We start from the raw sequence: 25,083 nt of genomic DNA on the forward strand, positions 1-25,083 counted from the left end.
CATGTTACAAACATCTATGAAAACCTTTTTAATGATAGTTACTGGGCAACAATATTCCCTTTCTGCATTGCTGTTTTCTGTATAAAAGTAAGTAATACACACAAGAAATTATGGACTGTGGTGAATGTTCAGTTCTATTATAGGGTGTTAATAAAGATTACTTATAGATTGGGCCTGTGGAGATCCGGGGCGCAATTGGTCTTCAGCAACCCATTGTGCTGGGGACAAGTAAGAATCCAGTGAAGGTAGTCCTCATTGACCAGTAGCATTTGCGGGCTATGATTCTGAACCAGTTATCAATGCTTCAATTTTGATACAAGTAGGAACAGATGAACTGACAGAAAATGTAAATATAGTAAACATTTTTGTCTTGTGCAAGGTCTGGGGACAAGTGAATGAGGTTGAATCAGTTTAAGATTCGAGGTTAAGGTAAACAGGTTTACAAAATGGAATTCTAGGGCTGTTGAAGATTTCAGTCCCGAAGTACACTACAGTGTGTTTCTGTTGGTCCACAGAATGCTGGACCCGGCCATATGGTCCCAGTACGATCTGTACAAGAAGGCCTACTCCAACCTGCTGTACAAATGGGGCTTACACAACCAGGCTGCTCACATACTCAAGTTCATCTCCACATCACCTCCACCACATAAAGGAATTGGTAGGTAACATGTAGCTCACATACTCAAGTTCACCTCCAGCTCACCTCCACCTCACCTCCACCACATAAAGGAATTGGTAGGTAACATGTAGCTCACATACTCAAGTTCACCTCCACATCACCTCCACCTCATAAAGGAATTGGTAGGTAACATGTAGCTCACATACTCAAGTTCACCTCCACATCACCTCCACCACATAAAGGAATTGGTAGGTAACATGTAGCTCACATACTCAAGTTCACCTCCAGCTCACCTCCACCACATAAAGGAATTGGTAGGTAACATGTAGCTCACATACTCAAGTTCACCTCCACATCACCTCCACCACATAAAGGAATTGGTAGGTAACATGTAGCTCACATACTCAAGTTCACCTCCACCACATAAAGGAATTGGTAGGTAACATGTAGCTCACATACTCAAGTTCACCTCCACGTCACCTCCACCACATAAAGGAATTGGTAGGTAACATGTAGCTCACATACTCAAGTTCACCTCCACATCACCTCCACCACATAAAGGAATTGGTAGGTAACATGTAGCTCACATACTCCAGCTCACCTCCACCACATAAAGGAATTGGTAGGTAACATGTAGCTCGCATACTCAAGTTCATCTCCACATTACCATAATTGTTATGTTATATACTCAACAGCAAAAGTAACTGGTCCTCTAAATTTATTGACCATTGTAAGGAAGAATAACTAGATAGTTGTGTGGGGTGGATGAGTCTTCTGTCTGTAACCCCTTGTCAAGAGGGATGAAAAGTCACACCTCAAACAGCCATAGTCACGACTCATTTCAAGATGGGAGAGTTGCATCCCGTAGGTCAAGTAAGCTGAAGCCTGTTCAGGATGTGGCTCATTGTGTAGACCAGTCTCAACACGCCCATCTCGACTGCTACTACATACAAAATGGCCAGCTCCTTTCAGACACTGTTAGCCTGACAAATTTCCATGAATATCTAGGGTATTTATGCCAGTTTTCCATGATATGGCATTTATATGTATATCAATAAAATCAAAATCACAATCTTAACTCAAGTAATTCAACTTTCCTTCACTTTGGTCAAAGCACTTATTTGCCTGTCACTGACACTTATCACCAGACAAAATAGCTCTGTAATATTGTTTTCCATGACTTTTCAACAAATATCTTTTTCACAAAACTGTTCCAGGCCTAAACGTCAATGACTAATCAAGGATTCTATTGCCTTTATGGTAGCCTAGTGCTGAATTGCCCACATGGGTACAATGTGTGAAGGCCATTTTCCAGTGTCTCTGGCTGTGATATTGTTGGAATATTGCTAAATGTGCCTTAACCCCCTGGATGCCACAGGGACATACATGTCCCTCCTCTACAACCCCCACTTGGAAGTCGAATAAAATTAAAAATACATCACCCACACAGATACATTTCACAGTTTTGAATAAGGTGGGAAATTTCCTGTTCTGTGATATCATCCACTGGCAGTTTAGGCCAAGCAAAAGTACTGAAAATGATCTCTGAAAATTAGGTACATCGTAAATGTCGCCATTTTTTACACATTGCTAAATCACCACTCCGGCATTGTTTACAGCATGTTTTGAAATCTAAATTTCAGATATTTACTCAGAGAAATGAATTTCAAAAATAGAATATTAGTAATCACGTGTATCTGTCTTATATGAAATCACCAATGATCATTCCAAAACGTCTCCGATAACCCTACAATCATTTCGAATGTTTTAGAAAATATGCAAACACGAATGCTGATGTGAAATTTCCGCCATATTGGATAATGTTTACAAAATCACGTAGATGAAATCAAGCAAAATAAATGAGCTGTGAAAACAAACGCTGTGCTAAAAAAATGTACTTGTTTGAAAAGTAAACAAAGCAAAATTCAGATTTTACACAGTGTAGCATTTTCTGCTATTCTGCGCTATTCATTCGTCTATTCGTTCAAGATATTGGCTCAACATTTTCAGAATATGCATGGAAAGAGAATCGTAGGAAGAATTAGGGAATTTAAAATAGATACATTGCAATAATTTGATATTTTCAACAGAAATTGTCAAAGTTGCCGTCATGTGTGACGCCATGACTGACGCAAAATCACGCACAACGACGGTATTTATCGGAATTTCTGACTATTTCCGTTGGTTTCAATGAAAAATATAACAACAAATAACAGTACATAGATTGTCACATTTATGTATATACGATCCCTGAATCCACGAAAGTACTCGTAAAATCCCGCCTATTGATGACAGTGAACACGCCATTTAGTAAAAGCCAGTCACTGGTAGTGATGTCATACGTCAACATTGTTGTACATGTTTGGTAATTTCTTTGAGGTGACGGTCCTTGAATGAGAGTGCACACGATCATTTTATCATGCTGTTTACAGTTTCAGTTAAGATGCAGATTTTGCATATCTTTTATACATTTTTTCACACAATTAATTTGACTTTGGATATTTGTCAATTTTCAAAATGATATCATACGTAAATAGAGGCCACAACATGTATGAAAGAACCTTTGATAATCTGTTTGTTTGAACATTGTTTACATAAGAATGTATAGGTTTATAATGTCAAATACGATATTTCTTTCCTTTGGTTTGTTTTGTTGTTTCCTTTGGACAAGTGTTACAAGATGAAGTGTAAATGTAACTGCAGCATGTACGTATTTCTTGGGTTGTGTAATAGTCAATATTATAAGTTCATATAACCAATGTTCATGAATAGCCGTTTCATTTTATTTTATAACTAAAACTGAATATATTACTTTAACAAAATGGATAATATGTTTCGTTAAAATTTATGCACACATTTCTCAATTGAAATGTTTTTTATGTCGTTTGATGTACAGAACAGTGATATCTAATGATTCGCCAGGTGCGCGTTAGTCACAAACAATTTACGAATTATTCCTCTCGTTTTGCATTATATAATCAATGGGTTCATTCTTATTTTCAATATTGTGATCACAGGATATTAAACTGTTTACTTTATTTCTCAAGGAATTGTAAAAAGTATGAAAAATATAACCCATGCCAGGTACCAGGTACCCTGTACGATGATCCTGATAATTCTATACCAATAGAGCTTTCTTCGCATCTTTTATTGTGTAATTCTGAGACGAGATGAAGAGAAATGATAACATAATAATGCACAAATATATGTCCAATATTCAATATAATTTTGGTTGTTTTGAAATATTCTTTTGGGTATTTCATTATGTAAATTGATGCCAAACAGGTGCGTCTTGTCCATTTAAGATGCACGATAAACTATCTAATCGTTTACATATTCAAGACATTATTTACTTGGTGAAAGCAGTCATTTTATGTTGTGTCGAAAAAGCGTCAAATTCCGTTTTACACATCAAGATTTTCCATACCATGAACGAAAATTATGGGAGATATATACTAATCTTAATACCAGTGTCGTCTTTCTCCGACGTTATCAAAGACATAAAACCAGCCATGACGTCAAAAGGAATGGTGTTATTTTTGGGGTATTTCATTACATTTGATGATAAGGCTTGTGCTCCATTAATAATGGTGCAACATTAGTCAAATTACACTTACACAATCAGGAGAATGTTGGAATCTAAGGACTAAGTTATAGGTTAGATAGGGCCATCCATTTCTCTTTTACGATTTCATCATTTTTTATGTTGTTTTTTTTAATAACTAAACGTATACAGTTTCAATATGGATATTTGTGTTGGATTAGTTTGCTTCCTTGTGAACAAAACACCACAAAAATGTATTGTCCTTATCCACAGCTAATTCTCACCAATTGACCTGAGCTACAATAAACTAGTGCTGAGCATAGCGGAGTTATGCCCCCTTTTCTTTGTACGTGTGTAACCTCTCTGTTGCCTTTTGATGTCAGAAAAATCAGTCATTTACGTTATGCTATTTTTGGCATTGAATGTATGTGGTTATACATATGCATATAACTTCATTTGATATGTAGTTATGTCGTTCAGATATTAGGCAGTATTTTGTTCGCTGACAGTTTCCGTAAAGCTTCTAAATAAAACAAATTGTTGCACAGTACTTGGTGTACGATAAAAAGCGGAGAAATTTACTGTTTTTCAACGCAGAATAAATTCTCGGACAACACTTAGAAGTGTCTTTTTAAAACCTGTTTAATATCTGCAGTTAAATTTACACCATCAAATAGGAAATTTAATATTTTCCACCTCTGCATAATTTTATAGCCAGAGGTAGATCCAGTGCTGCGTGAGCACAATTCTCGCACAACCTTCACTTTTCCGATCTTAGGAAAATGTTCGCCAGAAAAAACCCTCGGCATCCAGAGGGTTACTCCGTACTCACCCACTCACTCACACTGGACCTTTAGAACCCAGTCCTTTTCATTGTGTGTCGTAGAAGTTACATTTTTACTGTGGTGCTTTTTATAAACATGTTGTGTATGCTTTCAGAGTTTTCTGTGCGTTGCACAGTCTGCCATCGAGAAGCCCGAGGCCCACAATGTACATCATGCAAACATCTTGTGTTAGAATGTGCCATCTGCCACACGGGAGTGCGAGGTAAGTGTCAAACAATACAAGTAGTAAGAAACTATATAGTTGGCTTGTTGGTTTGTCCTTACTGTTGCAATATCTACTTCCAGGAGCTGCCAACTTCTGCATCACATGCACTCATGGAGGTCACACGGAGCATATGGCGGAGTGGTTCCGCACCGAGTTGGTGTGTCCCACTGGCTGTGGATGTGAATGTCTCAAGGCTCCAACCATGCTGATGGTGTGACATACAACACATGGCGGAGTAGGTCTGGACTGGGCCACTGTTTCAAAGTGCCAGCAATGCTGGGTGAAAGTGTCACAATGTGCCAACAAGGACAGGAGAGAGACAGTGTGTCCGACCTGGTGAAAGTGAGAGAGTTGCAATGTGCCATCAAGGTCAGGAGAGAGACAGTGTGTCCGACCTGGTGAAAGTGAGAGAGTTGCAATGTGCCATCAAGGTCAGGAGAGAGACAGTGTGTCCGACCTGGTGAAAGTGTCACAATGTGCCATCCAGGTCAGGAGAGAGACAGTGTGTCCGACCAGGTGAATGTGAGAGCGTCGCGGTGTGTCCGACCTGGTGAAAGTGAGAGCGTCGTGGTGTGTCCGACCTGGTGAAAGTGAGAGCGTCGCGGTGTGTCCGACCTGGTGAAAGTGAGAGCGTCGCGGTGTGTCTGACCTGGTGAAAGTGAGAGCGTTGCGGTGTGTCTGACCTGGTGAAAGTGAGAGTGTCGCGGTGTGTCTGACCTTGTGAAAGTGAGAGCGTCGCGGTGTGTCTGACCTTGTGAAAGTGAGAGCGTCGCGGTGTGTCTGACCTTGTGAAAGTGAGAGCGTCGCGGTGTGTCTGACCTTGTGAAAGTGAGAGCGTCGTGGTGTGTCCGACCTGATGATGGTGCAACAGATTCAGTAGAGAGACAGTGTCTCCGACCTGGTGAAAGTGTGAGAGTTGCAATGTGCCATCCAGGTCAGGAGAGAGACAATGTATCCGACCTGGTGAAAGTGTTGCAATGTGCCATCCAGGTCAGGAGAGAGACAATGTGTCCGACCTGGTGAAAGTGTCTCAATGTGCCAACCATGCTGATTTAAATCTTGAAAATGTAAATAAAATTATTTCACATATTCATGTGTATATATTTTTATTAAAAAAATCCATAATAAATAATTCGAGATGAAGGCGGTTTGTCAATCTTGGTTCAATCTGTCAAGAAGGGAAGAAAACACCATGCTGTAGAGCTTTCAAGGCCTTGACACACAATGTTCATTCACAAATGTTATTTCAGGGTAAACCATGTTGAGATCGTTGTCTGATGTCACCTTTTGGAGAGTTGATGCTGTAACTTCGATGATTCTTAATAATTGGATCATATGATATGTTGTCAGAAAATGCATCCGTGCTGAAAAAAATAAATAATTGTTTTCATTAGCTTTCCTTATTAACAAATATTAGTTTGGTAAATATACTTTAGCCTTTAGACCCACACTTCAGCTTTGTTGTACTTACTAAAAATACTGGTAGAATATGCAGTAGTAGACGAGGACGCTGAAGGTGATGAGGATGGACATGATGATGTACATTGCTGTTGCAGCATCCGACTAGAAAGAAGGAAAACCTTACAATATCTTGTGAAAGTGCAGTTATCAATTAAACCAAAACAACCAAGAAGGCTTTCATTTTGGATAAAAATACGAAACGAGTACGAAATGAATGGTTGATATTTATAGTTCCGATAATAATTCTACTGATGTATGAAAACAAACTTTGTGTCTGATGCACCTATTCAAGTCTTCTGGGATAATCTGGTGTTTGACAATGTGGATCCAAAGACCAACATTAGGGGAAGTGACAAGTCGACTAACATATCTTTTTTGTCCAGTAATCATGTACAATCTGGTTCAACAGTGTGTAATTGTACTGTAAACATGAGTAGGGATGACACTGACCCCGGCCACTGGCACATCCCAGTACTTGCTGCAGGTCAGGTAGGAGCAGACGGCCTCATCCAACTCATCTGCAACAGTCAAGAAGTGTGTAGCTCATAGGATGGGAAACACATACTTGTACTTGTTTAGACAGGTACAATATATACCAAACTGCTCTTTCACGTAGGACTCTTAAAAAAACATATATAAATCTGTGACCTCACTTTGTTGCTCTGAGTATGAATTCTTTCTAGGTAATAATACATCCTGACATGCATGTGCAACTGTTGCACGGAACTGCTCATTGAAAAACAACCTCTGGGGTTGCATTCTTGTGTATACTTTCGGAGAAAGACCTCGTAACTTGACTCAGGCTCTTTGTGTATCATTTCCATGAATACATGCCTTTTGGGCCTTTCTGTCTTACATAAGCTGTATTCAAGCCATTAAGTAATAGGGACACATACATGAATATCGGCAGGTCACATTGACTTAACTTCATTGCAAAACAATGCACAATATGCACAGATCAAGCAACCAATGAACCATGTAGGCAGCTCCATTTTTATTACAAACTCATCCAAACAATGTATCTATAATCCTTAAACAAACATTGTAAAAACAAAAATAAAGAATCTGAAACTACTTCAAAATGTCAAAAAAAGTGCACTCCAGTCTCTGTTTCAAGAGGTTTTCATGCATTTGCAGGGAAGAGTAAAGATATACACTTTAGATGTTTTTAAATCTTTCATTAAATTCATATTGGAAACCAGGATTACTTCCAGTTAAGCAACCACGCTGACTGGTAGTGTCTATCAAGTCTTTCAACCACAGGACACACAGGTTCATCATCCTGCCTTTCACCATCCAAACCTGGGTTGCATCTGTTACAGTGTCAGATGTGGGAAGTGTTGTTAATGATGGCACTGAGGCTGTTACAGTGTCAGATGTTGGAAGTGTTGTTCATGATGGTACTGAGGTTGTTACAGTGTCAGATGTGGGAAGTGTTGTTCATGATGGCACTGAGGCTGTTACAGTGTCAGATGTGGGAAGTGTTGTTCATGATGGTACCGAGGTTGTTACGGTGTCAGATGTGGGAAGTGTTGTTAATGATGGCACTGAGGCTGTTACAGTGTCAGATGTTGGAAGTGTTGTTCATGATGGTACCGAGGTTGTTACAGTGTCAGATGTGGGAAGTGTTGTTAATGATGGCACTGAGGCTGTTACAGTGTCAGATGTTGGAAGTGTTGTTAATGATGGTACTGAGGCTGTTACAGTGTCAGATGTGGGAAGTGTTGTTAATGATGGTACCGAGGCTGTTACAGTGTCAGATGTGGGAAGTGTTGTTAATGATGGTACTGAGGCTGTTACAGTGTCAGATGTGGGAAGTTTTGTTAATGATGGTACTGAGGCTGTTACAGTGTCAGATGTGGGAAGTGTTGTTAATGATGGTACTGAGGCTGTTACAAGTGTTGTTAATGATGGTACTGAGGCTGTTACAATGTCAGATGTGGGAAGTGTTGTTAATGATGGTACTGAGGCTGTTACAGTGTCAGATGTGGGAAGTGTTGTTCATGATGGTACCGAGGTTGTTACAGTGTCAGATGTGGGAAGTGTTGTTCATGATGGTACCGAGGTTGTTACAGTGTCAGATGTGGGAAGTGTTGTTAATGATGGCACTGAGGCTGTTACAGTGTCAGATGTGGGAAGTTTTGTTCATGATGGTACCGAGGTTGTTACAGTGTCAGATGTGGGAAGTGTTGTTAATGATGGCACTGAGGCTGTTACAGTGTCAGATGTGGGAAGTGTTGTTAATGATGGTACTGAGGCTGAGTGGTAGCACACATCATCAACTACTCTCGTTATTCTTAAAGTTCATCAACAGTTTCAATGTCCACCAGCAGGTTACTACAGCTGTGTTTTCCCTAAGAGCTTGAAATAACAAGACTACTGCCACCTTATACACTTGAACAAGAGTAAAAACTACATACCTGATAACTTTCTTGTGACATTTTGTGATAAATTCTTGGGAATACACTGAGCCATATATGCCTGCAAGAAACAACAGTGCCAGTGGTGATGTGGATTCATTAACCAACAGTACTGTTTCACTTGTAGAAGTGTAGTCTGGCTGGAATCTAAATGTCCGCTTTTCACACAGTCCTTCAAAATATGTTTGGCATAAGGCAGAGGAGCATACATCTTAGGGTTTTGAATTTCAATATTCCCCTACTGGCTAGGGACCAGTTAATCGCCAAGTAGTAATTATCACCAGCACCCTATTATCGCCAACACCCAAATATCATAAATCATTTTGATTTTTCCTCATTTTCATAAGTGAAAAATGTTTCTTAAACATATATGGGCAAAATTGACTCTTGTTAGGAAATATTAAAAATTCACTAGATACATGAGATAAGCATGATAAACAAGCTGTGTAACAGAACTTAAGAAAAGCATGCATGGCTGTCATGTGAGGAGTTCAACCCAAGGTCCCTTTGTGGGGAGACATGATGACATTTCAATTCCATACAAAGTAATGCTTACAAAGAAGATGTGAGACACAATAAAATCATCTGACCCTGCATTTGTCCTTCATCTCTACAATATCATCCTCAATACACAGCTTGATATCCCAGAAGTCTGCTGTACGATGGCCGGAGAGCACATCACAACGGTAGACATCACAGTAGTCACTGAGACACACAGAGGAGGGAGTCTGTAAAAGACAACAGTTGTGTTACACATAGTATATCCTGCACAACGGTACACCTCACACAAGACACACACAGGAGGGAGAATGCAAGACAACAGACAACAGTTGTGTTACACATAGTATATCCTACACAACAGTACACCTCACACAAGACACACACAGGAGGGAGAATGCAAGACAACAGACAACAGTTGTGTTACACATAGTATATCCTACACAACAGTACACCTCACACAAGACACACACAGGAGGGAGAATGCAAGACAACAGACAACAGTTGTGTTACACATAGTATATCCTACACAACGGTACACCTCACATAAGACACACACAGGCGGAGAATGCAAGACAAGAGACAACAGTTGTGTTACACATAGTATATCCTGCACAACGGTACACCTCACATAAGACACACACAGGCGGAGAATGCAAGACAAGAGACATTAGTTGTGTGACATATAGTATGTCCTACACAGTTGGAAACAGGGGACGGAGAATGCAAGATAAGAGACATTAGTTGTGTGACATATAGTATGTCCTACACCGTTGGAAACAGAGGAGGGAGAATGCAAGACAACAGACAATAGTTGTGTGACATTTAGTATGTCCTACACAGTTGGAAACAGAGGAGGGAGAATGCAAGACAAGAGACAATAGTTGTGTTACATATAGTATGTCCTACACAGGTGGAAACAGGGGAGGGAGAATGCAAGACAAGAGACAATAGTGATAGTTGTGTGACATATAGTATGTCCTACACAGTTGGAAACAGAGGAGGGAGAATGTAAGACAACAGACAATAGTTGTGTTACATATAGTATGTCCTACAGAGTTGGAAACAGGGGAGGGAGAATGCAAGACAAGAGACAATGCACATCACAATAATCAAGGAGATACAGTGAGTTATAGCTGCTTCTTGACAGTCAGCAATGAGACAGCTATACATGCTATATTACGACGATCACCGCAGCCTGAAAATAATCAAGTCTGGTCCAAACAAACCACAGGGGTTGCAATCCTAATCACCATGGTACCATAACACAAAATCAGGAAGGTTGGACAAGTTCTGTTTGTTTGTCGGATTAGCATGTTGATGACAAGCATACGACAAGACAAGTAGATGACTTAAAATTTAAAGTCAAGTCCTCAACTGTGGCTGGTGTGAGGGGTGAATTGCTTTACCTGCTGGATACTATCAGGATGTCTCCGGTCAAAGTGGCGGTCAATGAAGGGCTCAGCCAGGAAAGCTTTCCCACAGTAATCACACTTCCATTTGTTGTAGGACTCCATCATTTTGTGGTGCTCCTGAAATAAGAAATTGCCACGTAGTGCTCCTCAATCTCATTAAAATCAGATCTTTTCTTCTGATTCGAGACATCTCTCTGTCAAACTTGACAAATCCTTGCATCAGCTAAACTGTCTAATCAGTCAATCATGGAGCAATAGAAGTGAGTAAACATTCTAAACAGCAAATCTTTCACTCTGTCAATGAAGAAGTGTCAGTTCTGAAAGATGAATAATAATGTCCTTGCTATTTTGTATATGTTTACACCATGTCGTTCAGACGTATCTTTCAATCAACAACCATGACAACAGATCAATTTCTTTTAGCTGTGGTTATAATTCTCCTATACTAAAATTTTATTAGTAAACAACCCGCAAAGCACAGTCCAAGGTCTCCAGTTTGACAGAATTAATCAGGGTGCATACTCAGATACTGCTTATCACCATGAGTTCATGTGTATCCTAGTCCCTTCCTAGCATTGGACCGCCTCCACAGTCTAGTCGTACAGCGTCCACCCGGAGTGCGGAAGGTCGGGGTTCGATTCCCGGCCACGTCATACCAAAAGATGATAAAAGATGGTACTTGTTACCCTGTCTGGCGCTCGGCATTAAGGGGCTAAAACAAGGACTGGTCGGCTCGGAGTCAGTATACTGTGTCTGAGTGGGGTATTCATGTGAAACTGTGGCACTACAGTGTACTAGCACTATAAATTGGCATCAGTCCGGACTAGTACAAGCACACACGCATACGCACGCACGCACGCACTCACACATGCAACTATATAAGTGCAATAATCTTGGACATGATGTTAAACCCCATTTCACCTCACCTCCTAGCATTGCCTACTGACATGTTACCATGGTTACACAGTACCTGTTCATAGTAGATGTCTCTCTGCAGGGAAAAGGGACATGAATCTGGCATCTGACTGTCAATCTCCTTGTATATATCCCATAGTTTCTGTGGAATAAAATAAATATCACACTTGAAATGAAAATATTTAAAAGACTTTCAATTTATGAAAACAGAAGAAACAATCTTTAACATATTTATATCCTGAACGTTATGTTCTTAGTCTGACTATTTTGTCAATAATATTTTAGGGATGATACAAAAATATTTAAAACATTTTCCCCATGAGTGAGTATGGTTTGATGACGCTTTTAGCAATATTCCAGCAATAGCACAGCAGGGAACACCAGAAATGGGCTTCACACATTGTACCTATGTTGGGAATCGAAACGTGGTCTTCAGCGTGACGACCCACGCAAAACCCAAAGGCTCCCCCACTGCCCCTTAATCCTTTTCTCAAAGTAAATGAGTGTCTGTATATACGAAAACTGCTATGTTTGAACAAAATGATGCTATTTCAAGGGTTGTTCTTTAAGGAAACAACCTCAATCAACCTTTAAATCAATGTTTCATTCGCTTTCTACATCTTGACGTGCGTAATAAGCTGAGTACATGTGCATTTACATTTGTTGTCTCCAGTTGCCTCTTGGCTTCAATCGGAACAGGTTTGCATTTATTTGTAACAGATGTGATGGAGATGTATTTTTCAATCCTGATTTTCATCTGAGTTAAAATAAATACATTTTAAATTAGTTTCGGTACTCATACATGCTTGGTTATTGTGGCCGTATAAACATCTGGCTGTATATGATCGGGTGGAGACAGCCTCAGACTAACTTCATTACAACCAACCTACTAATACCCATCCCTTATATATAGACCTTGATTTCAAGGATGCTAAACAGTCTGTGACCATGTCAAACAATTCACTTTAAAGTATTTCAGTAATTTTTAAACTTATCCTATATCACACTATGCATTTCTTTCTTCTCTCGAAAAAGATGTGGAAATGCGCTTGAAGAAAGTTTCCAGCTTCTAAAAACCATTCACCCGAAAACATCCCAGCATCACCATGGTCACCTTCCAAACAAATGGGCCATGCACTATCATTCCGTGCATGGCTGTAACGTAACTCTCATCACATTCGACTTTGATTTGAAAACAACCTTTTCATGTTGAAAGTCATGAACAATGATGAACAGGCTGATAAATTTGTGTGCCTTACAGTTACACCATTTACATACCTTATTTACACACCTTACTTATTGTTCATGTGAACGCATAGTAATTGTACATATACACATGTACGTATGGTTTGTTTGTTGTTTAACGCCGCACACAGCAATATTTCAGGTATATATGACAAGCATCTATCTATTCGATCTATTCTACCCTGGATCTTCATGGGTCCGTATGTATAGTTACACATGTACAAAATTACTTACGAGTAAAAGTTGTGCATGTTATTTGTTTGTTGTTTAATGCTGCACTCAGCAATATTCCAGCTATATGATGGCGGTCTGTAAATATTCGAGTCTGGATCAGACAATCCAGTAACTGACATCATTAGGATTGATCCTCGCAATTGGGATACGATGACATGCAATCAACCAAGTCGGCGAGCCTGACCACCTGATCCCGTTTGTCGCCTCTTAATGACAAGCATAGTCACCTTTTTACTGCAAGCATGGGTTGCTGAAGACCTATTATAAGCTGGATCTTCACGGGTCTGTTTTGCATGTGAATGGGGTATTAGACATTGATTGATCCCTTGAGCTTTCCTAGACCGCTTGCTACTAGTCAACTCCCGTCTTCTGCTCTGTTGATGTCGTTCACTCCTCATCAACAGAAGCTACTACCACTTCAGAATCAACAGTGACGTCTAAGGCTTCCACCAGTAGAATGAGTTCACCCTCTACTGAAGATCAACGGAGCAAAGATCGACCTTGTGCTTTGTCCAAGCGTCGCCGTATCAGGAATAGTCATTCTCACAGTCGTCGCACTAAGGATCGCTCTCCTCAGGATCAACTGTCTCAGCTCTGGGGATCGTTGCTTTCGGGATCAATGCTCTCGTGAGGACTCTGGCGCTTCTTGGCATGGTTATGCTAACACTTCATCCTATTCTCTCTCCTCATCTGGATCAACACTCATGTGGATCGCCGCTCTCCACCTGAGGATTGACTGCCTCCTACTGTACCAACCTCTTCAGTGACGCTCACTCCATCCACACATCCGCTCCCTATCGCATGGGACCATCAAGACCAAGCTCATGATCCGGCACAGAAATTGGAACAGCTCCTTCAGGCAGTGACCTCTGCCCTCCAGACTCAATCCAGACTATCTGTCGTACCTCATCTGGATTCTTCGACTTCCGCACAGGCTCACACGCACAGGCTCACACGCACAGGCCGTTCTTCTTCTCTATGGTTCCTGTTCCTCTGGTGGCTGTACCTGCGCCAGCTGGTAGTGTTGGGAACCATCAACCATCTCCCACCTCATCTTCGGGCAGTTATGAGAACATGGATCCTGCTCTTGGTCTTCATTGGATTGCGTATAGGTAACAGCATCTCCCTATCCCAAACAGACAGAACGTCTTCCACTCATTAATCTTCAGGTGGATTTGCCAACTTTACCCATGCCCAGACGTTGCCATGTTCACAACCCGGTTCAATGCTCAGCTATCCCGGTTGGTCTCTCCCATCCCTGATCCTCAAGCCTTGGACCACGATCCTCTAGCAATCTCGGGAGAAGGCTTCTATACCAACGCCTTTCCCCCAAGTGTTGTTCTACCATGGGTCATGCAGAAAATGGCGTCAACCAGTCTCCTAACTTCTGGTCGTGCCCTTTTGGCCAACTCGGAGTTGGTTCACTAAGTTGGTCCAACTTGCAGAAAGAAAATTCCACCGTCTTCCACTAAGGGACCACCTTCACCTTCACTCCCAGCTGTTCGACCCGTCACCAAAACCTCTCCATCTTTGCGTTTGGGCATCTACAGAGGTCACTTGTTGCACAAGGGTTTTCCAAGAGTAACTGTTTAGGAAGCTCAACTTTGCTATTAGGGTCTACTTTGGCTACTTATCTTGTTGCGATCAACTTAGTCATTGCTACTACAACTTGATCGAAGATCTCGTATTCCAAGAGAGTAAAAAAGACCATCACGGAAGCTGACCATACCTCTACGAAGACCCTCTACGACCACCAGTGGAAAGCACATGAAGCCTACCGTCACACTTTTGACATCACCTAGCCCACCACCACTTCCAGACCAAAAATAAACAGGGCCCAGTTTGAGTTTTTCTTGGACTATGATGGAATTTTATCGCGAAAAATCAGCTTCCTGGCCAACCAGATCATTTGTTTCCATCTTGTCACAGGTGTCCATCCTGAGCCCTGCTGACAAGGAGGACATCTTTTATGTCCAGTCAAAGCGCTTCAGATCTACCTTGAGGCCGCACGACCACTTTGTGACTTCCAGGAAAGGATTCATCATTCCACTTTCCACACAGCAGCCACAACTGAAGTTTCCCGTAATACAATCTGATTTGGGCTTCACTTGACCATCCTACAGGCCTACACTTTTGCTAGATAGCCTCTGCCTGTCATGTCCAATCCTCACGAGACCCGAGCAGTCCCTTCTACCATGACCCTACATATCAACTGCACTCTCCCAGCCACTAAGGAAGGCTGCTTCTGGAAATCTGATACAGTCTTCGATTCCTACTACCTACATATATACATCTGTTACTGTTTGTCCAGGGTCTTCGCCAGTTCGGCCCCTTGGTCCTGGCACTGCAGCTGATGACTACATAACAGCACAGATATACATACTTTATATCATGTATATACTGAATAAATCCTAAAACTTTACATCCTGTGTTTATTGTATTGTATTAATCGGGTTCACAGATTTGAAAGTTTGTCTCACTGCAGCAAATCATCTTCATCCTTGCAAACTATAATACTCATGGCTAGGTAAACTGAAATGCCAGAATAATCACATTATCATACCACCACCATGACAACTGTGGGTTTTTTCACCAAACTTACAAATCTGATCACATTGCGTACAATCTTGGAGCTCTCCCTGGAGCATCGGTTGGCTTGAGCTGGTTCAGCTGCCCAGAGAAAAACCTGAAATATAATATCTGCATTAAAAGTATAAACATGATAAAGGGTGAAATATTGTTTTTCCTTTACCCAGGGGTGTATTTTTTTAATTTAATGCTTAAATTACTATCAGTAATCACTCTTCAAAGACATGACAACATGTAAGAAGTGGTGTATACAATACACTTGTCATTTTTTCACTGGATCACAGGCAGTCTATAGACAGATAGATTCATGATCATTATCTCCTCTAACATTTATCTAACATTAGGCGACAGGGGTAGCGAATAATTTATTTTGTGCTATCCAATATAATCCACGATACATGGTTGTTTTCAGTTATGTCAAAGCACGCATCAGAAAAACGCAGTACTAAAAGTTTCAGTGGTGGACTCCTTACCATGAATAAAAAGAAGAATTTCATTTCGATTTCTTCCTCTCAAAGAGATTCCATGGGCGCCGCCATTTTGTCGTAAAGCGTTCTGTAGCTGATCATAACGACAACTGCATGGACGCTACTTAAACTGGTTCCATTGTTGGTACGCGACGCAAGCTTGCCACTTTTTATTCATTTAGTTACACATTTGCCCAGCCTGGAAAATATTGCGATGTTTGCGTTGAAAAGGTTAAAGAAAGGTTAACGACATACTGGCTGAATGCATCTCCATCAGTTAAATCTTCAAACGGCGAAATTCGTGATATTGCGGGCTATACCGGTTCCACTGTTGGTACGCGACTAGACTAACATCTTGTCTCTGAAATGAACATATTTTACAGAAAAAAAACAGTTGTTAACTTAAAGTTATAAAATATCAAAAAAGGAGCCCAGCGACTTTCTTAATTTTCAGATTTTCCTGATACTGCTGTAATCTAGACTTGCCAAACATTATAGACTTGCATGGGCTGTTTTAGATATATTAGTTTCAGGGTCTGTATGACAGACTAGTACGCGACACAAGCCTAACGCGCGTTTAAACTACAGGCAGCGGCCAATAATGGGACAAATCCGGTTATCTATAGATGCGCACGCGAAACGTCATTATTATCGATGCCGAGTTCAACTGACGCACACGTTATATATGTTACGAGAAGTGAACGTTGTGCGAGAACTTAAACTTCATATCGGAGACTGCCAAGTGTTGTTGACAAGTCGAGGCCGAAGGCGAATTTGTTTGTGATTATTATTAGTTTCATGGTCCCGTGAATGACCTTACAAAAATATTTAAACTACGATATAGGGGAAGCTATCTATTTTCGTTAAAAAAACCCGCCTTTCCACATTGGTTTACCGGATTTTAGAATATAAAATGTTTGTTCATTTCGGGATTTCCTTAATTGTTGCAATCTTATGCCAAAATATGATATGCGTTTATATATTTTTTAATATTTGCTATTTTTGAACATGTTTTTCGGTAAGCCTTTCACTGCGATTGTGGTTGAAACAAATAATAATATAAAAATCGTACATAAAAAATAACAACATCTGTCATCAGATATATACAGGTATAGATCACGACTCCCCTGTCATGTATATACAGGTATGAAGATGACTCACCCTGTCGTGTATATACAGGTATTGATGACGACTCCCCCTGTCGTGTATATACAGGTATAGATGACTCCCCCTATAATGTATATACAGGTATAGACGACTCACCCTGTCATGTATATACAGGTATAGATGACTCCCCCTATAATGTATATACAGGTATAGATGACTCCCCCTGTCGTGTATATACAGGTATAGATGACTCACCCTATAATGTATAAACAGGTAAAGATGACTCCCCCTGTCGTGTACATACAGGTATAGATGACTCCCCCTATAATGTATATACAGGTATAGACGACTCCCCCTATAATGTATATACAGGTATAGATGACTCCTCCTATAATGTATATACAGGTATAGATGACTCCCCCTGTCGTGTACATACAGGTATAGATGACTCCCCCTGTCGTGTACATACAGGTATAGATGACTCCCCCTATAACGTATATACAGGTATATATGACTCCCCCTATAAAGTATATACAGGTATAGATGACTCCCCCTATAATGTATATACAGGTATAGATGACTCACCCTATAATGTATATACAGGTATAGACGACTCACCCTGTCATGTATATACAGGTATAGATGACTCACCCTATAATGTATATACAGGTATAGATGACTCCCCCTATAATGTATATACAGGTATAGATGACTCCTCCTATAATGTATATACAGGTATAGATGACTCCCCCTGTCGTGTACATACAGGTATAGATGACTCCCCCTATAATGTATATACAGGTATAGATGACTCCCCCTATAATGTATATACAGGTATAGACGACTCACCCTGTCATGTATATACAGGTATAGATGACTCCCCCTATAATGTATATACAGGTATAGATGACTCCCCCTATAATGTATATACAGGTATAGATGACTCCCCCTATAATGTATATACAGGTATAGATGACTCCCCCTATAATGTATATACAGGTATAGATGACTCCTCCTATAATGTATATACAGGTATAGATGACTCCCCCTATAATGTATATACAGGTATAGATGACTCCTCCTATAATGTATATGCAGGTATAGATGACTCCCCCTGTCGTGTATATACAGGTATAGATGACTCCTCCTATAATGTATATGCAGGTATAGATGACTCCCCCTATAATGTATATGCAGGTATAGATGACTCCCCCTATAATGTATATACAGGTATAGATGACTCCTCCTATAATGTATATACAGGTATAGATGACTCCCCCTATAATGTATATACAGGTATAGATGACTCCCCCTATAATGTATATACAGGTATAGATGACTCCCCCTATAATGTATATACAGGTATAGATGACTCCCCCTGTCGTGTATATACAGGTATAGATGACTCCTCCTATAATGTATATGCAGGTATAGATGACTCCCCCTATAATGTATATGCAGGTATAGATGACTCCCCCTATAATGTATATACAGGTATAGATGACTCCTCCTATAATGTATATACAGGTATAGATGACTCCCCCTATAATGTATATACAGGTATAGATGACTCCTCCTATAATGTATATGCAGGTATAGATGACTCCCCCTGTCGTGTATATACAGGTATAGATGACTCCTCCTATAATGTATATGCAGGTATAGATGACTCCCCCTATAATGTATATGCAGGTATAGATGACTCCCCCTGTCGTGTATATACAGGTATAGATGACTCCCCCTGTCGTGTACATACAGGTAAAGATGACTCCCCTTGTCGTGTACATACAGGTATAGATGACTCCTCCTATAATGTATATACAGGTATAGATGACTCCCCCTATAATGTATATACAGGTATAGATGACTCCCCCTGTCGTGTATATACAGGTATAGATGACTCCCCCTGTCGTGTACATACAGGTATAGATGACTCCCCCTGTCATGTATATACAGGTATAGATGACTCCCCCTATAATGTATATACAGGTATAGATGACTCCTCCTATAATGTATATACAGGTATAGATGACTCCCCCTGTCGTGTATATACAGGTATAGATGACTCCTCCTGCCATGTATATACAGGTATAGATGACTCCCCCTGTCATGTATATACAGGTATAGATGACTCCCCCTATAATGTATATACAGGTATAGATGACTCCCCCTGTCGTGTATATACAGGTATAGATGACTCCTCCTGTCATGTATATACAGGTATAGATGACTCCCCCTGTCATGTATATACAGGTATAGATGACTCCCCCTATAATGTATATACAGGTATAGATGACTCCCCCTATAATGTATATACAGGTATAGATGACTCCCCCTGTCGTGTATATACAGGTATAGATGACTCCCCCTATAATGTATATACAGGTATAGATGACTCCCCCTATAATGTATATACAGGTATAGATGACTCCTCCTGTCATGTATATACAGGTATAGATGACTCCCCCTGTCATGTATATACAGGTATAGATGACTCCCCCTGTCATGTATATACAGGTATAGATGACTCCCCCTATAATGTATATACAGGTATAGATGACTCCTCCTATAATGTATATACAGGTATAGATGACTCCCCCTATAATGTACATACAGGTATAGATGACTCCCCCTGTCATGTATATACATTCAGATTCGTCAGACTACAGGAATACGTATGGTACATGGGTGGAAAATAGGTTTGTTTATATACACCTTCGTTATCCTGTGGGCTGACTTCTACCATTCAGTTGACTTTTACGACAAGATTAGGTTCTTACTCGGGGTCCCCACAAGTTGCGGATGAACAGCAGATTGATCACCATGACTCCACGTGTACACATATATAAAAGTGACATAAGCTGACATAAGCTGACATAAGGATCTGTTTTATTACCTTTGGTTTGACCTCCGTTAAAAAAGGTTGAACAGCGTCACATTATAAAATAGGGTGTTATCCTCAGCTTAAGAAGTCACTTTTTCGTCATTGAGTTTTGAATACTTTTCTCCCTTCAAACATATGTCCCACTTATACTTGCCAATGTGGTTGTAACCCTAATGGTGTAGGGTTGTCATTGCATCACAAGGAACGGACGAATCCGTTATACAGAATAATAAAACCGCACTTTAATCAACCACAATAAGGAATTTGTCAACTATATCTGTTAAGATTATAAAGTTTGTATATTTAAATTTACAACTGAATAAGTTCACATTATTGTAGAATAGAACTAAAATATAAGGGTCAGGCGAAAATATAGGTGGTATTATCAATTCAATTTGGTAAATCCTATTAATGTACTACCTTGATAGACATATATGGTATTTTCCAATGCAGCGTAACGTAAATGATCTTTTCACAAAACATCTTTCAACATTACTAATGAAATCATTCAATAGTAAAATGAACACGTATTTGTTTAATTAATAAATCAATTTGCCGGTTTGTCAAAGAGAAAGCGTCGATGATTTATATTACCTTCACATATATTTCATGTTTGAATTCATGTTTGATCACAGAATACAACCTTACCAAATGATTGATGTAGGCCATAACCGGAAGTAGAAGGATGTAGAAAAGCCTTGGCATGATTGTACTCGCAGGCTCTGACCTTGAACGTGAAGACAACGTAAATGGTGCGTTTTGTCAAATATGAAATACATTTCATTGAGCTGTCTAAAATTCGGGAAGAATGTACGATGAAAGTCCCTCGCTAAATGTGCTTTGTGGAATAATATTATAATAATGATCAACCATTTGTGTATGCACGTCTCATAAGATTTGTATAGAGCCGTAATGAGTCGGAAAGGGTCGTTGTAAGGACGGATAGTACAGCGGAGGACCCGGGTACGGTCATGTTCACAGGAGGGCACCTCACTTATACAAAAGGGCACCCCTATTTCCAGTACCGTACCCAAATATTGCGAAACGCAAAACTGAATCTCTTGTTGCTGTCGAGTTTACTTTCTTGATCATGACTAAATCGTTCCTGAGATCTCTCTGTATTGAGTTCCTAGCTTTGAGCCATAGACCACCATGCTTTGCGGAAACGCGGGTGCCTTAATTGGCCGTCTTTACTTATTTTGTGTATCTCATCTCCAGCAAAAAAAGGTCAAACAGGGTCCTTATTGCACAATACGTGTTCAAGGATTTGACGATCTATACCAAATACATTGTCAAATGTATTTGACCAGTTAAACGTATGTCATCAAGCCCCTCACAACAATAGCACATTGATAGGCTACCACAACCATGCTTGGAGTGGAACGTGCGACCGACTGACCGTTATGTTTACAGACAAGTGATGCCTGTCGTCTTACACCACCTAAATTATTTTATTTCTGTTTCATTTCAACTACGTATGATGTAATTGGTATAGTACGAACGTAAGGGGAAGCTGGGTGCTTTTCCGTTAGTCTGCGATCTCGAACAAATCTGATTAAACAAACAAACGGCACATTCATCTGGGAAATAGTAAATCAGAGACTTTTCAAAATGCGGTATGATGGCATTTCCAAAGACACACACACGAACATACACGTCACTTGATCTACATTTGGGGTTAGAGGGCAAATTTCAAGATTCTTGTGATGTCGCTTCCTCTATGATGGTAGTGATAATGTAACAATAGTGTCGCTAAGAAGGAACTTGTTTTGTCATGGTCTAAGAGAGACAATTCAATCGTGTACATTCGATGCGTGTAAGTTTGTGGTCAAAGGGACCTCTCTGGATAAAGTGCAAAACTTACGACGCGTACCAACAGTGGAACCAGTTTACTTGGTAATTTCAAACTGAGTTTACGTCCCGTGTGCAAGCTCCGTTCAGGATCTACATGCAATCTCATTAAAATCAGATCTTAGTTCTCGCTACCGCTAAACAAAGATCTGAGGACATCCCATTTCGGGTCACGTCAGCACGACCTTTCATCCAACCAATCAGAGCGTCGCTTACCAGATCATGAAATTGACAGTCGGAATGTGTTTTCTAATCATGCAACCTCGATATATTTAACACGGGGTATTCCGAACGACAGTTATGGGTTTTATGATTATATCCATACAATCTAGGCCATCTATAAGCCATCCCAGAATGTTGTTTTGGTCAGTTAGAAGTAGTATAGTGTCACCAGGCAGGAGCTCCTTTTGGTTGATCCGGTTGATCCAGGCGGATGCGAAGGTGAGTGGCTGATCCAAGTCACGTGATCGGATAGGATGACTCATGCATCAACAGCGCGTCGGGAAAGGGCGGGGAATGAAAGGTGTGTGTTTATAAGACAGAAAAGAATTCGTAAGTAAACAAAAGTAAAGGGTATTCAATAGAGCTATGCGTATGGCGTGTTGCCCTGAATAGACAAGCAGCCCAGTTTGAATTGAGCGCGCTTGACAACTCACGTGACCACGTCGTTTCAAATTGTTTATTGGTCGTAATAGTTTCGTTTATTCAGGCGTTAGTAGAAATTACAATTAGTGTACAACTCACGTAGTCGTTTCAAATTGACCGCGCTCGCTAGAGCGTGCGACCTGGTTTGATGAATGCAGGGTGTGTGTTGAAAGTACCACCATACCGCAATAGAGACGGGTTGTGTCAACATGATATACGCCGGGTAATGTAGGTAGGGGAAAAAAAAATGTACGTCTAGCTGGATCAAATTCATCTTGTACGGTCTACAAGTTGTACACCATGAACGTTAGACAACCTGTATAGAAAAAAAATTATAGACAAAATAGATAAGACTACGCAATCAGCAAGCTAGCGGTGTAGTTTACATTTAACGCGCAAGAACGAGCTAATGTATAGCAGAGAGACTAGCGACCGGCCGCCCATAACAATGTCAACATGCACTACCCCGGCCTTACAATTAATGTTAACATAACAGCCTCGCCTGAAGCTTCCCATTCATAAATTGTGTGACCAGTGTCCCGTATTTATGATACGTTAGGGAACATGTGTTGTACATTTGTTATTTTAAAAGGGAGTTATTTCAGAGAGGATATATATGGGTATTCCCCCTCATTAAACCTTTCTTTCGTTGGTGTCTATTAAACGTATCCGGTATTTAATACATTTGAATGATGTAGGAAAGTATGTGCGTGTAGATGTTGTACCTATATCCGAACACGAATGTATAACATGACACCTTTCAATAGATCAATTACGGTTCTAACCACGACACGCAACATGACTATGAGCGTGGTTAGCAGTTCATATTTATAAACACATCGTAAATGACAGATTTCTGATGAATGAACTCGCCCGCACACATGTCTATAGGGTTATGTTCGCCCGAACTGTAAACAGTGACACATTGATAACAGGAAAGGTGTGTGGAATGCACTCGTCCTTGTAAGGGTAAAATACGCGTTTAAACTCACCATTTAAACGATGACATTACTTTTAAGATGTATTTGTATCAGTGAGTGAGTGAATTTAGTTTTACGCCACACTCGGCATTATTCCAGCTCTAGGACGGTGGTCTGTCAATAAACGAGCTTGGACCAGACAATCAAGTGATCAACAGCATGAGCAGCGATCTGTGCAACTAGGGACCGATGGCACGTGTCATCCGAGTCGGCGAGACTGACCAATGGATCCCCGTCAGTCGCCGATAAGCATGGGTTACTGAAGGTCGATTCTATAACCCGGACCTTCACGGGTGTAGTATGACGAAGACTATATACTAATATGATCGAAAACTGAGAAAAAACAAACAATTCATTCGTATCATTTATTGATTCGAGTCAATCGGTTCCATACAAAGCCGTGATATACGAATGGACAATAGTATTCACTCTGGAACATTATTTAGTCACTCATATACACATGCTGCTGCTGCTCGAAGGCCCTATTGTTTAAACAGTGAGTCCATGTTTTGAAACACATTTCGCACTGTTGAATGTTTCCTTGTCTACGCTGTTTTAAGGTTGAATGGTTGTCTATAGTCTATGCTTTATCCATTGCTTGTAACGATTTCCGTCCAGGAGGTCCCAGTTTCACAATTCCTCTCACGTAGAGGGAAATTCGGCGTTCCTTATCGTTCAAACGCCTCAGTTTACGAGGTGTTTTCAAAATATGAATCAAACTAGACGCGTGGTGTTGACTCGGCATTCTCTTCTGACTGTTTGACTGATATAGTAGTGATGGGTATTTATGCCTAATCGTTCTGCTCACGATCATCATCCTCCTCCTCGTCATCACCAACGTTATCCTCTGCAACGCTATCAGATTCAGTCTCACTTTCTATTTCCGGCATATCCATCAAATATTTCATCTTGGGTTTTAGGAGGAGTTTGATTTTATTTTTGAGAACGGATTGTTCCGTGGAAGGATTCATGTCTCCCAGGTTGTATAGCATGTTTTGAAACAGAGGTGCCTCTTTAAAGTACGTGGTATATTCCATCGCATAGTTGAGAGTACTCCCACCTCAGTTTCAATCTTCTCTCAATCCATTCTTGCGTTCGTCCTTGTCGCTCGTACTATTTTTTCTGCAGTTTTATCTTGTCATGAAACGTATCGTACACC

General features: G+C 40.4%; 2 protein-coding genes and 1 long non-coding RNA gene across 14 annotated transcripts in view; 1 reads left to right on the forward strand and 2 right to left on the reverse strand.

The window, feature by feature from the left end:
* Positions 1-6,302, forward strand: part of LOC124120847 (GATOR complex protein WDR59-like) — a 94,005-nt gene extending 87,703 nt beyond the window's left edge. For 11 of the 12 annotated variants that reach the window (XM_046483731.2, XM_046483736.2, XM_046483733.2 and 8 more), the window contains 3 exons: positions 516-658; positions 5,103-5,210; positions 5,294-6,302. In XM_046483731.2, coding sequence (XP_046339687.1) covers positions 516-658; positions 5,103-5,210; positions 5,294-5,430 — 388 coding nt within the window. In that variant the 3' untranslated portion in view covers positions 5,431-6,302. Of the gene's footprint in view, positions 1-515; positions 659-5,102; positions 5,211-5,293 lie in introns of those variants that run through there. The other variant, XR_006858912.2, reaches the window with a different exon arrangement.
* LOC124120849 lies at positions 811-1,186 on the reverse strand. The gene is made up of 3 exons (XR_007221930.1): positions 1,155-1,186; positions 902-1,033; positions 811-846 (listed from the first exon to the last, which is right to left on the reverse strand). It is a non-coding gene; the product is annotated as an uncharacterized LOC124120849 (long non-coding RNA).
* LOC124120848 lies at positions 6,303-16,620 on the reverse strand. Its single transcript, XM_046483742.1, has 9 exons — positions 16,464-16,620; positions 16,004-16,087; positions 11,978-12,064; positions 11,002-11,124; positions 9,685-9,822; positions 9,095-9,155; positions 7,125-7,192; positions 6,685-6,776; positions 6,303-6,577 (listed from the first exon to the last, which is right to left on the reverse strand). The coding sequence occupies exons 1-9, from the start codon at positions 16,485-16,487 to the stop codon at positions 6,460-6,462; spliced, it is 795 nt and encodes a 264-aa protein (XP_046339698.1). The 5' UTR covers positions 16,488-16,620; the 3' UTR covers positions 6,303-6,459.
* Between the last annotated feature and the right edge of the window lie 8,463 nt (positions 16,621-25,083).

Source organism: Haliotis rufescens, unplaced genomic scaffold (genome assembly GCF_023055435.1).
Source record: "Haliotis rufescens isolate VD_foot unplaced genomic scaffold, xgHalRufe1.0.p SCAF_19, whole genome shotgun sequence".
Taxonomy (NCBI): domain Eukaryota; kingdom Metazoa; phylum Mollusca; class Gastropoda; order Lepetellida; family Haliotidae; genus Haliotis; species Haliotis rufescens.

Coding starts and splice junctions, on each gene's coding strand:
- LOC124120848 (XM_046483742.1), bottom strand. CDS start 16,487: ATGAAATTCTTCTTTTTATTCATG. Junction 12,065..16,003: donor TACGCAATGTGATCAGATTT/GTAAGTTTGGTG, acceptor TTTATTCCACAG/AAACTATGGGATATATACAA. Junction 6,777..7,124: donor GGGATGTGCCAGTGGCCGGG/GTCAGTGTCATC, acceptor CCTTCTTTCTAG/TCGGATGCTGCAACAGCAAT.